Source organism: Mobula birostris, chromosome 17, assembly GCF_030028105.1.
Source record: "Mobula birostris isolate sMobBir1 chromosome 17, sMobBir1.hap1, whole genome shotgun sequence".
Taxonomy (NCBI): Eukaryota; Metazoa; Chordata; class Chondrichthyes; order Myliobatiformes; family Myliobatidae; genus Mobula; species Mobula birostris.
In genome coordinates this window covers 36,315,761-36,334,558 of record NC_092386.1, presented here as the reverse complement: position 1 = coordinate 36,334,558, position 18,798 = coordinate 36,315,761, and the positions used below count along the sequence as shown (strand labels likewise).

At 38.3% G+C, this 18,798-nt stretch overlaps 1 protein-coding gene across 1 annotated transcript in view; it reads right to left on the bottom strand.

Annotated features, from left to right (window-relative positions):
• Window positions 1-18,798, bottom strand: part of rorb (RAR-related orphan receptor B) — a 194,973-nt gene that overhangs the window by 72,684 nt on the left and 103,491 nt on the right. Inside the window, exons 2-3 of the mRNA XM_072281517.1 lie at window positions 7,405-7,490; window positions 3,215-3,356 (exon numbers count right to left, since the gene is read on the bottom strand). Coding sequence (XP_072137618.1) covers window positions 3,215-3,356; window positions 7,405-7,490 — 228 coding nt within the window. The remainder of the gene's footprint in view (window positions 1-3,214; window positions 3,357-7,404; window positions 7,491-18,798) is intronic.

The following is an 18,798-nucleotide window of genomic DNA, read 5'->3' as shown; positions in this document are numbered from 1 at the left end:
AGAGTTGGGGCTGTCCAGGTGGGTCAGGGCAGAGTGAAGCGCCATGGAGATGGCGTTTTCTGTTGACCTGTTGGTGCGATAGGCAAATTGATGGGGGTCCAGCGTAGTGGGCAGACAGGATTTCAGATGTGATAGAACCAGTCTCTCAAAGCACTTTGCAGTGATGGGGCTGAGTGCAACTGGGCGGAAGTCATTCAGGCCCATGGCAGCGGAATGCTTCAGCACTGGCATGATGGTGGCGATCTTGAAGCTTGTGGGGACAACTGCCTGGGCCAGGGACAGATTAAAAATGTCTGTGAAGAACCCGGCCAACTGCCCTGCACAGACTCTGAGCACACGGCCAGGTATTCCATCCGGATCAGTTGCCTGCCGTACATTCACCCTGCTCAGGGCAACGTAAAACATCGGAAGTGGAAAGTGAGAGAGGCAGTTCACTAGGTGGGAGATCCGCTTTGAGGGTGACCTCCTTGTTCTCTCGGTCAAAGTGAGCGTAGAAGTAATTGAGCTCATCAGGGAGGCAAGCAGAGCTGGAAGGGGGCATAGTACTAGGTGGTTTGAAGTCTGTAATGACCTGTATGCCATGCCACATGTGCCAGGGGTCCGAGGAGTTGAAATGCTCCTCAATTCTCTGTTTGTATATGTGTTTATCCTGAGAGATTCCCCTCCTCAGGTTGGCCCTGGCTGAGCTGTAAGCCTCCCAGTCTCCAGACCTGAAGGCTGAATCTCTGGCTTTGAGCAGGAGGTGAACTTCTCTGTTCATCCATGGATTCTGATTGGGGAAAACTTTTATTTATTTTTGTGATGGCACTCTATCTACACACTTGTTGATGTGCTCAAGGTCAGAGTTGGTATATAAGTCAATGTTAATCTGAGAGTCTGTGGTGGCATGGGCAGCAAAGACGCTCCAGTCTGTGTGCTGGAATTGGTGCTGAAGAGCAGTGTCAGCACCCTCCAGCCAGATCTTAATAGTCTTCATTGTGGATTTCACACGTTTAATGACCGGGCTATACTTGGGAAGCAGAAACAATGAAAGATGGTCGGACTGTCCCAGGTGGGGGAGAGTAGTGGCTTTGTAAGCGTCAGCCACATTTGTGTAGACATGATCTAAGGTTTTATTACCCCTTGTGGTGCATAATACATTTTGGTAAAATCTTGGAAGCATGGTACGTAGGTTACAATGATTAAAGTCCCAGCGACAATAAAGGCTCCGTCTGGATGCAACATCTGCAGCTTGCTAATAGCGGCACTGAGGTCTTTCATGGCTACTTTAGCATTAGTATCCGGTGGAACATAAACTGCGCCAGCAATGATGCATGTAAGCTCTCGCGGTTGATAAAAAGGTAATGTTGGTTAATTGAAGAGTAAAGGCCACATGCTTATGCTTCTGTATTAACAGAATAGTGTGGCTGAGAGGGAGTTTGGGTGTAAAATGGATGCCATTGCCTTCAATAGTTTTGGCCTGATCCTGGCTGGAACCATAACAACAGTATCCTAACAATGATAAGTGTCTTGCTCCACAGAAGTATCTCACTTTTAAATTTCCATTCCCTCCATTGCCTTTTATCGTGGAAGTGAGGGAAATAAATAAATAAGTGTTATGTATTATGCTTGAGTCTTGATTCAATAGCTGCACAGAATATAAGTTGTGAGGTAATGGACATGAGGTTTGCATCAATGATAAGTTTCTGAAGCTGTGGTAAATACAAAGTCAAGTGTATTGTTATAGGTGCAATGATGACTTAACTGCAGCAGCATCACAGACATATAACATCATATAAGCAGCTTTCACAATAACTAACAAATTATGCGCAATTTTTATAAGAAAGCAAGGACGATTGGAACAAAAACATCAATATCTATTTCAGTCCAGAATTACCAGGGAGGTCATTGTGCTGCTAAACCGCATTGGATTTTGTTGGTTGGTTCGAGAACTGAATGGTTGAAGGGAAGTAGATAATCTTGAACCTGGTGGTATAATGACTGCTGAATATGAGTGATTATTGAAAGAGGCTCCTAGTAAGTGCATGATGGGGATGTTGTGAATTGAGTTTGAGGCGAGTGCTGCAGCTGCGGGTACAGTCACATTTCTCCTGTTTCCCAGTTCACTTAGCATGAACTTCAGTGTAGTGACTGAAGAACGGGCAGTTGCTTTTTCCATAGTTTCCCTGTTCCTCGATGTTTTCAAGTCAGGATCAATCGTAAAATAGGAGCCAGCCCCTAGCACTTGCTCCAATACATCTTCCTTTTTAAAATTACAGGCTAGGTTTAACTGGTACCAGCTAACAATGACCTGGGTCTCCGCTGATGTATCCTCAGAATGAAGACTGTGCTTAGTTCTGGCTTGATGCTAAAAAATATTTTAATATTTTGTGAGTTGCCTACATTCCAATCAATGAGCAAGCTTTAATTGGCCCATGTGAACCCATACACATTTTTGATGGCTGCGCAATTTAATTTTCCTATTTTGGGCTGAGACCCTTCATCAGGACTGGAAGGTAATAGGTGATGCCAGGAACAGTAATTTTCCCCCACCCTTTCCTTCTTTTTCTATTCCTCACTCTAGCCTCTTACCTCTTCTCCTCAGCTGCCCATTACCTCCCTTGATGCCCCTCCTTCATCCTTTTCTCCCTTGGTCCACTCTCCTTTCCTATCAGATTCCTTCTTCTCCAGCCCTTTACAATTCCCATCTACCTGTCTACCTAGCATCACCTATTATCTTCTATCACCTCCCCCACCTTCTTATTCTGGAGTCTCCCCCCCCCCCAACTTTTCCAGTCTTGATGAAGGAACTCAGCCCAAAATGTCAACTGTTTATTCACTTCCATAGGTGCTGCCTGACCTGCTGAGTTCCACCACCATTTTGTGTTTGTTGCTCTGGATTTACAGCAACTGCAGAATCTCTTGTGTTGCTGATTTTTGCCATTTTCTTCATGATTTTGAATCTAATGAGTTGAAACTCAAAAGTTGAGTGATAGAAACATTAACTAAAACAGCTGACTGCAATAAACATAACTTTAAATGTTAGCCACAAACATGATTTTTTGTTGATCCAACTTTACTTTCTGTCATTACATTGCTAATTAGTTCCTCTCCCAGATGGAATGAGACTGGTACCTCTCTGTATGTAACCTCCAGGAAGATGAGACAATCGCTAGGGCAATATTTCATAATCTATACCTAAGTAAAACTAGATGTTAATTTCCCTTCTTCTTACCATCACGAGACATTCCAAGGGCAAGACACTTCTGCAGTCGACAATGCTGACATCGATTCCTATTAGTCCGATCAATTAAGCAGTTTCTCTGTCGAGGACAGGAGTAAGAGGCATTGTTTTGTTGACTCCTCCTAAAGAAGCCCTAAGGCAAAAAAAGGTTACTTTAACTTTTGTGATACCATTTATGGTTTTTTTTACATGAAGACTAATTTTACCGCATGCATTTTCCAGTCAGTTGATTGTGGAACCAATTTTGGAACTGTTTACTCTGAGTTAAAGTCAATACTCCAATGAATGAGCATTAACAACAAACACATGTTTTTTTTAAATCAGATTTTATAATGATTTGCACAATCATGGGAAAAATGTTGATGTCTCCTTACCAGTGAATATGGACTAACAGTATTCAGAAAATATTATATGTTAACAGTTATTTCTGACTGAAATCCAGGCAGATGTCATCTTCCCAAATATCTACTTTGTTATGATGTAGAATGAGGTTATTTCATTTCATCAAATCAATGTTTCCCCACTATTCCTCCACTATCTTTATCTGTAGTATAACCCATTTCTCTATTAACTCCCCTCATATTCCTACTCACTTACAAAATAAGGATAACTTCTAGTGCCAACTAACCTACCAATCGGCACGTGCTCGGGATTTGGGAGGAAGTTGGAGTACGTTGGGGAGGGAAGGGAGTGGGTTTCCTGTGCTGGAAGCACTTGAAAACTCCACAGATCAGGTCAGGTCAAACCCAGATCATTGGAGTCTCTGAGGTTGACTACCACATTACTCGGTGGTGGGAGAAAATAAAATGGAGCTTATGGTTCTCTGTCCATAGGAATGACTACAGTGGCAGCTCTCTGGCTAGGGAGAGAATGACATATCATGCACAATGCCAATTCAGAACACCAAAGCATGGACTTCCATTATTTTTATTTTTATATGAGGCTCAGAGGAGGAAATTTGCTCTTCTGTTTCCTTTTAAACCTTGTGCCCTCTCCCTCTCCTGCCAAGCTAGGAATTTTTCATTTGTCTTTCATTGGAGTCCTTCTGGGCAAACTGACTTAGACCTACCATATGCTCTGGTTAAAATTACGATGAAAGAAACTGAATGAGACATTTATACATACACAAAGCAAAAAGGGAAAGCAGAAACAAGCCATTTGTCCCCATGTGTCTATATCATTTAATCACTAATTTGATTACTAATTTAATTGATTCAGCACAATATTGTGGGTCAAAAGGCCTGTTCCTGTGCTGTACCGTTCTATGTTCTATCACAATTCAACATAATCTTTTGCTTCAGTGGCACTAACGCATATCCTTTGATTTCCTTACTGATTAAATATCTATCTCTATCATTAGAGATGCTAGATCAATAATAGTACTGAGTTGACTAAAGGTATAAGAAAATACAAAGTTGACCTGATTAAAATAATGATTCTGTTCTCAATGATTTTCAAAAAAATCTTTCTTCATTTGCCTTGTAAAGCGCTCAAGTTTTGCTGCTTTTTATCCGTTCTGCTGAAATGTCAGAATCATAACTAATGTGCCTGTCCTTTTCACAGTGAAATAAAACTGACTGCTGATAACCAAAGTTTTACATATGAAAGCAGCAGATTCAATTATCATGCCACTTGCCAGCTGCATTGCTTAGGTGTGAACACAACACAAAACAAGTCTTCGTTTGTCGACATCGTGCAAAAGATATAAAGGATAGGATAATACCATCTTTCACAAGTTATGATCAGACCGCATAATACATGAGCTATGGAGTTACAACTGTGTTTTGTCTGGTTGGAGCATGGGTTGCAAAAAGAATAAATAAAAATAGCATCAAGCGTATCCAGACTAAAGCTAAAGTCTGGCTTTGAAATGGGCATCTGACTGCCAATATCCATCAGCTATTCCATTTAAACATGAACATACAGAGAAATGTCAGCACTTTGACAGAGATTAAAGAGCTTTCTTGTTCTAAATTCATTGGTGACATCGGTATGCTTACGAACGTGGTAAAGGAGTCAGTGACATGAGACTATGTGAGCTGCAAAGGAATTAAAGTAGAAATGAATTGAGATGAAAAGGATTAAACTATTTTGTTAAAGGTGTGGAAAGCAATTACAATTTTATTAGTATATCAAACAAGGAGCAAGTTAAAGTTCAACCAATTGTACCAAATAGAATAGGTTTGAGGAAAATATTGTTTCTATTCATCTGGAATATTGATTTTCCTTTGTATATTATGAACTAGCGTTGAAGCCTTCTTCAATATAAAACGGTACCTAATGTCAGTGCCTCTGAAGTGAGTCCACAATGTTTCTTGCTGCTGTCATAACTTAACAACTAATGATTCTGCTTTGGTTTCTAATCCTCTCTTATAAGGATATCATTAGTTGATGGATTCAGATACTCATACAGGAGAAAAGTGAAGTGGATGATTAAGTCACTGAGAGAGAGTTGAACTGAATTGCCCAATAGACTTGTCAACCTGTCATTGGTATAGCTATAATTACATAATTTTAGTTATATGCACTAATTTTAGAGCAGGATAACTTGCTAACGCTCACATATTGCAGCCAGTATGCATGTTACTATTTCCATCACACCATTAAGTGACCAGAGAATCAAAAATCTAAAAAGTGTTTGCTCATTTTTTCTTTTTTTTTGGATATTTTACTTACATCCAATAAATGCTTACAAGCTTACAAAACATTGATCTGTACATACAAACTACAAAATAAATATATGGTTCAGAGTTGCAACAACAATGTTTTTGCAAAATAATCAAACATATTTGAATTCCCAGTTAGCCACATGTGATAGTGTTCAATGTACTAGCCAGTATTCCATGAAGAAGCACTGAGTGCCATGTTATGTTCCTCAGCTGAGTTTATCAGTTTTGGTTACTTTGGTTGGGACCTGGCTAGATTTGAACTCAGGACCATTTGCCTCTAAGTCCAGCCCTGGTACCACTACACCACCAGCCGGCCCTATAGCTCAATTCAGTCAGGCAAAATCTTAGTTGTAACATCAATTGTCTTGAGTAATTAAATTAAATATGTATAAATATATATTTAAAATTTTGTCAGATGCATTAAACAGTTTTATGGTGGTGTTGCACAAATAAGTTTATAATGTAACCATGCAATTTACTTTCTGTAAGTCAGGAGAAGTGGTAAACACAAGAATTTACTGTTATATAGGCTACCACAAAGACAGACAAAAAATATTTTCAATTTAATGCATCCAGGCAACTTACCTGTGAGTAATTCTAACAATCGATGAGGCCAGCCAGGAGACTCCTTGAAGATAGTAGTGGTTAAATAAGTGAGCATACTATTTTGTGACCTCCAGCCAAAATTAAACTCTAAGTACAAATCTCTTTTGGGAGAATAGAGCACACAGCTATCAACACAGCATCAATGCAATTCTAAGATGCTGAGACAAAATTTTTATTTCATGTGCTTTTTTTTAATTCCTAAAATATTCAACTGATAAATTACCAGGAGAAATATGGCGATTTATGAACTACTTTATAACACTGACAGAATTCATGTTTAAAACACATTTTAAGAGCTTTGGGAATAATTACTTCTGGTAAAGTATTTTTTCTATGTCTTTGCTGCATTACATTATTACATCTCCATATTACAAAACTTCTAGCTAAATGTGCTGAGATTAACTTGATGCAGAGATCATCTCACTTAAGTTTTAATGTAAATTCCAAATTTGAACAAGTTTGACTTGTTATTCTGCCTGGTAGCTGGGAATCTATACCGACTAGTAGAGAACCAGATTATAGCTTTTTGCTAAGCCAAACTGTGAATTAACTCCCTGAAACCGATCGTCTGCTCCTAACAGCGGTGGTAACCACTGCTATCATTCAAGGAGCTACTTTTCTTCTCTAGATACAGCAATGTAATCAACTTTCTTTCACAGCTTTGAGGAAATTTCCTATCATCATCTTCAATGCAATGTTAGTGAGCCAGGGCTACTATTCCTTGCTGCCCAAGTGATTTATATTTTATGTTTCAACTAAATGTTCAGTTTATTATATGAGGACTGTTCACATTTAGCTCTAAGCAGAAAGGCACATTATTATTGTTCTCTGAAAAGGTGTTGAGACGTGGATTAGCGCAAGTCAGTTTGTTATTAAGCATGCTTTTTAAAAAAAAAATCACCTTACCTTACAACCTTCACAAGTGATGACTCCATAGTGGATCCCTGAGGACTTATCACCACAGATCTTGCAAGGTATCACTTCAATTTGAGCTACAGGAAAGTGTAAATATGAATTAACAATGCTGTATAGATCGATAGTAGGTAGAAAGACACTGAAGTTGTGTCACTGCATAACACTACATCTTAATCAAAATAAGCAATATGACAGGTGTAAAGCCAGAAATATCCAGCTAAGGGGTTTAATTTTACCTTCCTGAGTCTGGTCACATTAATAGTAATCCAATTGAATATACAATTGGATACAGCAGGTACTTTCCTGCCCTGACTAAAATTCAGAAATGAGAGTTCATACAGATTAATAGCACTTCTGTTTACAACAGAGAATTGTTTCCAGAAATAAGACTTGTTTAAGGAAGCAGCAGGGACTTAACTGATGAGGAGTTCCTTGCAGTATGTTCAGCCACGTGAAAAGTTTGTTCGTCTGTGCCACTAGCACCCCAGTATTCTACCTTTATTACTCTGCACTTTCAGAAAGCAATCAATCTTTGTGAATCATTACAGCACAATTGAATTTTTCATTATTAAACTTCACACTTAGCTCTCATACAAAAATATCGATTGATTTTTCAATGAGAATGGCGTATACTTCTGTATTTGTATACAGTTAATGCTTCCTGCCTGATAACTAATTGGATTAAAATGTTCCACTTGAGACAAGTTAGATTTTCATGGATTCTGAGTTATACTGCATTGAAACAGGCCTTTTGGCCCAACTTGTCTATGCTGACCAAGATGGGTAATGCACAAATCCCATTTGCCCACATTTGTCCAATACTCTTCTAAGCCTTTCCCACCCACATACCTGTCCAGGTACTGTGATGTACCTGCCTCTACAGATCTCTTTGACAGCTGGACCCATCTTCTGTAGGAAAATATGCCCATCCGTTTCCCTTTAAATCTTAGCCCTTGCACTTTCAACTTGTATCCTCCAGCTTAGACTCTCTTACCCTGGGAAAAAAAGATTATGAATATTTCCCCTATCTATGCCCCTCATAGTTTTATTAACATCTGAAAGGTCAGTCCTCAGTCTCCTTTGCTCCAAAAGAAATAGTCTCAGCCTATTCAATCTCTCCATACAGTATATCTCAATCCAGGAAACATCCCTGTGAATATTTTCTGCATCTTCCCTAGATTAATCACATCCTTCTTCCGACATGGTGATCAGAACTGCATATAATACTCTAGTGTGTGGCCTAACCAGCAACTTGTAAAGCTGTAACATGACATCTCAACTCTTAGGCTCAATGCTTTGACCAATGAAGGCAAGCACACCAAAATGCCTGCTTCACCACTCTGTCTATCTGTATCACCATGTTCAGGGAACGATATACTTGTATTCCAAGGGGTTGTTGTTTAGTAACATTCCCTGGGGCCCTGCCATTCACTATATACATCCTAGATTGCTTTAACATCTCAAAATGCATTACTTCACACTTGTCTGACTGAAGTTCCAGCTAGCATTCCTTTGCCCATTTTCCCAGTGGATTTAAACCCTGATGTAATCTTAGGTAACATTCTTCACTCATGCCACTTCCATTTTCTTTTATATCATTACTATATCAGAAGAACAACCTCTGCAGCATGCTACCAGTTATATTTCCAATCTGTAAAGCAACCTTCTATTACCACCCTCTACTTCCTACCACAAACCAATTCTGAATGCCATTGTTATCTCACTCTGGATCTCATGTAGTCTAACCTTTTGGACCAGTCTACCATTTGGGACCTTATCAGAGACTTGTTAACGTTCATGTACACATGACCAACACCCTACTTTCATCAATCTCCTTGGTCAATGTCTCAAAAATCTCAATCAAATTTGTGACTCATGGCCACCCATGTACAAAGCAGTGCTGACCATCTCCTAATCAATTCCTGAATTGCAAAAAAGCAAATGAATCCTGTTTCTAATTTACCTTTCAACACTGATGCAATGCTATTGGTGTGTAGTTTCTGGCTCGTCCTTGCAGCCCCTCTTAAATAAGTGCAGAGCATTAGCTATCTTTCAGTCTTCCATTATATCACCCTTTAGCTTATGAAAGTACAAAATTCTCTGCAAGGGCTTAGTTAATTTACACCCATTCCACCCCCCTCCCTACCATTTCCTACAACATCCTAAGTATCAACTAGTTAGGGCTTGTGGATTTACCTACATACTTTTAGGTGCTTCAAGACTGCCGACATCTTCTCCTTTATATACTTCAAGTTATCACTATTCTTTTACCTAGTTTCTATATTCTTTTGCATTGTACGTACAAGTGAAAAATATTGATTTAAGACCTTATCCATTTCCCATTGCTTCACTCACTGATTACCTCATTGATCTATAAGGAGACCTCCTGTCTCCCTAGATACCCTTCTGCACATGATGTACTAATAGACTAATTTAGGATTCTCCTTTAACTTATGGGATTGTATAGTATTCCCCTTCCCCTTTTTGCCATCCAAATTTCCTTCATAAATATACTCCTACATCCCTTCTACTTCTTAAGGGATTCAGGATCCAGGCTACCTTTACCTGATATATGCCTCCTTCTTTTTCCTGATTAGACCCACAATGCCCCTTGACAACTAGTGTACCCCAATGCTGCTAGCCTTGCTTTGAACTCCAACTCTTCTGATCTCACTTTTAATAGTCCCTACTTGTCAGACATCCCTTCATTTGCAATCAGCTTCTCCCAATCAACCTTTCTGAGCTCCTGTCTAATGTTATCGACATTTGCCTTGCTCATTTTAGGAATTTTAACCTGAGGATCAGTCCTATCTTTTTCCGTAGCTATCTTAAAACTAATAGAATTATGGTAACTGGTCCCATTGACTACTTGGAGGTGGGGAGGGAATAGTAAAATCCCAAAGTAATCACCATTTTCTAAGTTTCACCCAAATAACTTCACTGGATGTTCTCTCCATCTCAATTTATTCCCAGCACTCTTAAAAATAACTGCAGTGGAGTTCACAAACAACGATATGAAGCATGACAAACATCTGATGAAATATAATAAAAAAAAGAAAATTCTATAGGTTAAATTAAACGAAAACTTCTAATTTAGTTCTTATTTCTGTCAATGTAATTAATGTTCTTTTTTTAATTGCAGTATGAAAGTTATTTCCCAACTCTCTTGTCGAAAAATGAAATCTTGCACTAAATGTGTAAGTCTGTTAGTGATCAATAATCCGCCAGTAATTTTGTTATCAATCTAATTTTAGTGTCTAGTCACCATTACAAATGCCTCTGACAAATCTGGCGTTCAGCTTTAAAGACAAATCAAAGAACATGATTGCACTTATTGAATGCCCTTAAGATAGGGAAACATTGTTTCATAGGGCTTTAGAGGAATGGGGTGGGGTGGGGTGGGGTTGAGAGGAGGATGGAGGAGGTGAGGAAGGTGTAAATGCACAATAAGTGGGCAAAACAAAAATGACCTATTTGGAGTAATGAGCAGGAGAAGACAACATTGTCTCCTGTCCATAGCCAAAAAAGCTAAGATCAAGTAGCTTAAAACAAACTAGGGGTTTACTGTACTCTCCTACTAATTCTACTAATAGCCTACTTTCTTCCGCACAGACCCAGACCATTATGTCTATATTCTAGTTGAGGCTTCAACAATTTTATTGGCATTGTAGTCAATACAAAACAGTCAATATCTCAAAATCACATCATCAATAGGACAAGGTGAAAATGTTATCAACAGAACAAGGTGAAATTATTACCAAACTAGAAATGGACAGGATAATTAGGTTTGTCCTGACAGAATTTCTCTGGACTGCAGATAACTAAGACCATTTATTGCTTGCAATTATAAAATTTGTTGGTGTATAAAGAAAAAGGTGTTTAGTATTCTAGTCACCTATTACATTCTAGAGGACTGCTGTAATATGCAAATTGCTTTCACAAGCCTTTCTGAAAGGTCACACAAGGTTAAAGAATTGTTTAGTGAAATTAAGGAATCATATTTTAATATCCCAGTTCACTTGTTGTTTATAAGTATTTATTTCTATCTGTGCATGAAGGCAAAAATTCTTTTTTTATAGAGGTATAGATTTCACAGAAAAATATATTCTTGCTCGGGAAAGAAAGGAGAGTAGAAACAGGTATAAATGACAACAATAAATGATATTTGGGGAGATCATAGACTTTAAAGCGATTTTTATCATTGCATCAAATATAAAGAAAACAAAAAGTTTGCCATATACTTTTTCAAGAAGAAAACTCCACAGCAAAATATGCACCATTAAACGTCGGGAGTGAAATGGTGTGATACCATTAGATTTGGATAGCATTAACTAAATATAAATAGCATTTTTAAATACCTTTTAAAATCTCAGTCCGTCACAAATTAAATAAAAAGAAATGGTCACAGATTAAAAGGAAACCTGATCTGCTTCTGCTGATACAGCACACTTCTTTTAAAGAGATTAAAATCTAATCCTAAATACCTTTGCTCACTAGAGGCCCACGTCAAAATGCAGTTTAATATGCAATGTTTGCCATGAAATCTCTGCTTACACTTATTCAATATTTAAGGAAGATATACTGCCCCTCAAATTGCATTTTGTTGGAATAAGTTAGCCAAAGGTCTCAGCCATATGATCTAATATGGGTATAGGAACTGAATGAATGTGATAATTTCTTATTTTTTGTATTTATAAACAATATTCACAAGTGATGAAAAAACAACTGATAGTATAAAAATGTACAAGTAATATGATTCTATTCATATCCAGCTCTATTTATAAAGTAATCCTTTTGGTTATAGTTCTGAACACCTGATATAATGTACTAAGGTAACATTAATTCGACATAAATATTTGATGTAAAGTCCTGTACTTACTTATAACTTCAGTTTTCATTTTCTGATGTGTCTGACACCTGCTATTAGTAGAAACAATAGCACAAAATACCAGTCCTTTCTTCTTGACAGTCAAAACTGATCCTCTTGACAACAGGCGCAATACCATAATAGCATTAAAAAGGAAGAATTATTAAAGAGATGGACTGTACCATTCCCATATTAATAAGGTGGGGGTGTCTAATGAATTATGCTATCACTGATGCTTTCGTTTTCTTTCCTGTCCCTTTTGCTGTCACTTGCAGGCAAGATAGATTCTGAGAAAACACTTCTCTAAACTTATTTTTTATAGACATCTCTCTACTGGTACATTTGTCCGATGAATGCAGTGGTAAGCTTTTACAACAAGTGAATTCTGAAACCAGACAATTGAGAGCAAGCCCATCGACCAAACATATGGACTCAAAACACAGTGTGCTTTGTGCAGCACCTGAGCAATTAGGGTACAGGTGCAAATGTGTCAATATTGAAAGAAGTGGTGGGTCAGGTATTGCTGGAAAAATAGCACAGATTGCTATCAATCTGCAAATTGGTCAACAAATACAGTGGATATGAGATATGCTAGAGATTGTGAAACTCCAGAATCTCTTGGCTAATTTACTAAACTCATCATCATATCCTTAGCCTTCTGATTATTTTTAAGATGTTGCTGAATTTGCATATTAATTTTCAATTAAATATGTACAGTAAATATTCTGCAACAATTTAACAATTCTTGAAGCCTGATAATAAATCAAAATGCTTCGAACATTTAAACTTTGAAACTTTTAAGTCCTATCATTTCTGAGGATTAAGTTCTTCAACTATAGTAATTTTAAACTTTATTTTGTATTCTCCTATGTTAAAAGTGCAAGAGTAGAAGTAGTAACAGGTCATTCTGTCCATTGTTCTTGGTCTACCATTTCAAAGTTTAAAGTTAAAAGTAAATTTATTATCAACATACATAGACTGCCTCACTCAACCCTGAGATTCAGTTTCTTGTGGACATACTTAATAAATCCATATTAGAATAATAACCATAAAAGAATCAACAAAAGACTGCGCCAATGTGGGTGTTCAACCAGTGTGCAAAAGACAAAAAGAAAAATAATAATAATAGTAAATAAACAATAAATATCTAGAATGTAAGAAGAAGAGTACTTGAAAATGAGTCTATAGGTTGTGGGAACATTTAAATGATGAGGCAAGTGAAGTTGAGTGAAGTTCTCCTCTTTGGGATCAAGAGGTTGATGGATGAGGGGTAATAACTGGTCCTGAATCTGCTAGTGTGGGTCCAGAGGCTCTTGTATCTTCTTACTAATGGCAGCAGTGAGAAGTGAGCATGATATGAGTGCTGAGGGTCCCATAGCGGATGCTGCTTTCCTGCGACAGCACTTCATGTAATGTGTTCAATGGTTGACAGGGTTTTACTCGCTGCAGACTGGGCCATATCCACTACTTTTTGTAGCATTTTCCGTTCAAGGGCATTGGGCTTTCCATTCCAGACAGTGATGCAACCAGTCAATATAATCTGCACCACACATCCATAGATGTTTTTCAAAGTTTTAGATATCATCCGAATCTTGGTGAACCCCTAAGGAAGCTTTCTTCGTAATTGCACTTCCATGCTGTGCCCAGGATGCCTTTCCTGCATCAACGCTGTATTTTTTCATTTCCTTAATAATTAAAAACCTATTGATCACTTTACTAAGTAACTGAGTTTCCATTGCCTCCTGCATTGAAACTTTTAATGATCCACTGCCCACTGGCAACAAACGTTGTCTCAGACAGCCAACATGCAACCACCCCAGCCAGAGCAAATATTAACTGCATCTACCATGACAAGCACCAAGAATTTAGTCTATTTCATTGAGACCTAAGTGTATAGATGGTTGTACAGCATGGAAATGTATCCTTCAGCCTAATAGAGCCAGTGCAGCCATTTTTAGCCAATCTACACTTATCCAAATTGTCCACAATACCACTGTATCCTTCAATGCTTTGGCAAAGTGTCTGTCTAAATGCCTGATATGTATTTGTAATTGTATCTGATTCTACCACCTTCTCTGGCAGCTCATTCCGGATATCAACCACTCTCTGAATTTAAAAAAAAAGTGCTGTTCAGATGCTGTTCAGATGCAATAAACCTATAACTAGGAATTAAGCTTGAAGTGAACCTTTACTGCACCATCACAAATATGAACTCCTTATGTAGGGGGAAGAGATGTGCACAGTATTCCAGATGTGTTCTCACCAGAGCTCTATATAATTGGAGTAAGCTAGTTCTACTCTTTTGTACTCAATTCCATTTACTATGAGGGGCAATAAACTGTTTATTTTCCAATATCTATGGAGAGGAATAAAGAACCAATGTTTCAGGTCAAGACTAAGGTTCTCAGTCCAAAATGTCGGCTCTTTATTCCTGTTTATAGATGCTGCCTGTCCTGCTGAGTTCCTTCAGCATTTTGGGGATGTTGTTCTGGATTTCCAGCATCTCTTATGTTTATGTTTGTTTTCCAGATTCATTCCTGAACTTGCATATTAACTTCAGTTATTCACGTATAGGAATACCAATGTATCTATCAATCTGTCTATTTAGGTGGAAGCCGACATATTTTTCCACATTATATTTCACCTGTCACACCCTTGTCCATTCATGTGGTCTGAAACCTTCATGCTCTCTCCTCGAAGAACACATCGTCAGTCATCCTTCATTCAGATCATTGACATAAAGTTTAAACAGCTGGGAAACCAGATCCGTCCCTGTGGCATCCCATGAACGTAGCCTCCCAACCCTGAAATAGCCTATTTAAGCTTACTTTCCATTTCCTGTCCTTTATTCCATCTTTGACCTACACTAGTATATCAACAGCAATTCAGTATAATAATCTCTTGTGTGGCACCTTAAAAGCCTTGTGAAAGTCCAAATAAATCTAATCAACTGCTTTGCCCTTACATACTCTGCTTGTTATAACCTCAAAAATCCCCAAAGATTTGTCAAACAGGATTTCCCTTTCATAAATCTATTTTGTTTTTGCTTAATCTGTTTATTATTTTCCAACTCCTTTTTATTATTTCCTTAGTGCCAGATTACGGTATTTTCCCTACCACCAAAGTTGGGATCTTACTTTTAATCTTGCTCTCATTTTTATTCCCATATCTGATATTACTCTAATTCACCAGCATTCTGATTTCTTTTAACATTTTTAATTCTCTTCAGTAAGGATTTCCAGTGTTAGCCCTGCAGTTCACAGCGATCCTAACTGTGCTGTGGCTCTTATCGTAAAGGTGATGGTGAAAACTCTGATCAGGAAAGGATTTAATGGGGAAGAGTTTCTAGGGATACGGAACTAATGGAGGTAAATGTAATTAAGGAATTAGTCAGGCCAAGTGAACACAGAGGGAGGCTTGAGGAGTTGAATGACCTACTGTATTTTCTTTGTTAAAATTACACTGTATTAGCTCATATCCGTCATGAAGGACCCCCATCACCCAGGATGTGCTCTCTCCTTATGACTACCATCACAGCATTTTAGGGACAGCTTCTTCCAGTCCGACATCGGATTCCTGAGTGGACAATGAACCGACCCCTGAACACTACCTCACTATTTAGGAGGATGATGGTGCCTAACGGCGACTCTTTCGCTTGCATCTTTGGAAAAAGCTCTATTTCTATCTTTGATATCTCTTTTTTTTTAACCTTTTCAAGGCTCTTTTGAAGACCCCAACCTGGAGTTACATGCAACACACACAAAATGCTGGAGGAGCACAGCAGGCCAGGCAGCATCTATAGGAAGAGGTACAGTCGACGTTTCGGGCTGAGGCCCTTCGTCAGGGCTATGTGGAAAGTTTGAAGTTAATAACTCATCTCCTTCTACCTTATGCCACAAACTTATCAATCACCCCTGCTGTGGACACTTTCTGGAGGTCCAAGATCCGTACGCTCCACGACCGCTGGACTAAGTGTGTAAATGTAGGAGGAGATTATGTTGAAAAATAAATGTGCTCGGTTTTCTAAAACTGACTCCTTCTACCTTAGGCCATGAACTTATTAATATATATAAACACACACAAATTTCATGACATATATCTGTGATATTAAAGCTGATTCTGATTCATACAGTGACAGCTGTTGCCATTGTTCTGGAGGACATTTCCCCTCCTTCATGCATCCCTGTTGGAAATCTGAAGGACGACTTAATCCAGGTGCATAAATAGTGTTCTGCAGCATTTCTGCTAATGGTGTGGTGCTGGAGGGGAGTGGCTTTGAACAAACTCTTGGTTCTGAAGCTAAATCTTTGGTCTTGGAAAAGCTGACTCCTAAAGGAATTCTCCAAAGTTAAGATAATTTTAATTTAATTAGCAAATGAATTTCACTTCCACCTGCTTTGACTGTTATTTTGGGGAACACGAAAATGTTAATGGCTACATATAATTTAATGTGTCCTAAGAATAACTGGAATATCTAATTAGGGATTTATGGAATCATGGAAATGTCAGGAGCTGCCAATGGCAGCAGGTTTCACACACAGAGACTTGAGTGCAGTGATGACAAGTTGCAATCTAGGCAGTTATAGAAATACCTGCAAATATGACTACTGCTGATGCTGATAATCTTTTAATATGATCAACACAAAGTCTCCTGTTTTTGTAAGAGATGAAGTCAAATAGATTACATGTCATTATTCATATTAGAAAATGCAACTTCTCAGTTCATCAAAAATCAGTCAGCAGTTTTCAAATAACACAACTAAAGTCACTGTTTATGCCTGGATGTACATGACCAGGAATTCATGATCTCTGCTACTGTATCTCATGAATCTGATCCATTGGCTCTCATAAATTATGTAAATAAGCTTAATTGGGACTTGCCATGTGCTCCTGGGTAGGGCCATATTTAAGTTGCCCTATGTGAGAACAACAAGTAAATTACCAGAGACATTGAAACTTCAAATTCAAAACCGACCGCATACTTACTTTCGTTGCTTTGCTGGAGAATAACGTACCATAATTTCAGAAAGATTCCAGAGAGTCTATTTTTAAATTTTTGTTGCTTTTCCAATTATGTCTCTTGTGACACATCATAATGCCACAGCTATCTGAAACACTGATAATGTGGCTTTTGGCAAAATATTATTTTTGGATGTGTTTTCCCCATTGATTTTAACTCCTTTAACCTGCTTCTGTTCAGGAGGTGAGACAAGTCACAGTACTCCGTGTTCTTCCTACCTATTTTTCCTTTCCTGGCCATGTACCCTCGACTTTAAGCACTTAAGCTTGTGCTTCCAACTCATTTTTGAGAGGATTACGGCAGCAGAAAATCCATGAAGATTTAGAACTGCATATTAAGCCCAGAATTCATCAACAACATAACATCAAGATTCGCTGTACTGGTTCAATCATAATCATCCATTGTTTTAACACTTATTTTATGCTGTGGTGCATTGCTCACTTCAAGAGGTATCTAACTTGGTGTGTAAGGTTTGCTAACAGACAGCTTTACGGTGGGATTCACGCACAAGCTAAGTAGCCGATAACTCATGGGAAGTGTATCAGGAACGTACACAACCCAGTAGACAGTGCTGAATTATCATTTGGGAGTATCAAGAACAGGAATTGAATTGTCATGGGGTGCTTTAGACTGATTTTAAAAGAAGATCCATGAAAACCTCATTAATTCAGCTAAGAACATTTTACAGAACTCCAGACGAAAGAAAAGGTCCTCATTCATACATAGGCATTGCTCTCTCCCTGTTTGTTTAGAATTATGATGGTTCAACAGGCTGAAAGTCTTATTCTGATTTACTCTTCAGTATGCTCTTAAGTACGATCCCCCCTTTCAATTGTTCTGGGTGAATAATCTAAATATATCCAATATAAATTCTGGGCTGAATCCTGGATTACCTTGGAGAAAATTACTTCTTCAATGGGAATTATTAATACTCAGTGCGATTGCAATTCTTGTTTCATAAAGATCTGTATTGTTCAATTCCATTAAATTTTGTTCATCAATACATTTTGATGACCCACACGGCATGTATGACTTCTCCTCTACACTCAAACTTTGTGTTTACACACTTGCACTTTTTTTGTGTATTTCACAGGTATAATGTCACTGGTCACCCTTGTATCATATCTTACAATCCAGAATGCAATTTCACTGCCTAATATATTACGCAGTTACTGAAAGGTTGGCCAGAGATGTAGGTATTAAGGAAAGTCATAAAGCCATTGATGATAAGGAGGCGCAATGGTGTTAGGATGGGATGCAGATGGTTGAAGGAATCTGTTGAATGTGGGCTCAGCAATGGTTGGATAATCAATATTTGCAAAGGCTTAAACACATGAGATCATGCAGACAGCGGAGATCCAGGGCAACACACACAAAATGCTGGAGGAACACAGCAGGCCACGCAGTATCTATGAAGAGGAAAAACAATTGATGTTTCAGGCCAACACTCAAGGCAGGCTAGAGTTCCTCCAGCTTTTGCATTGTAAATTTTATATGG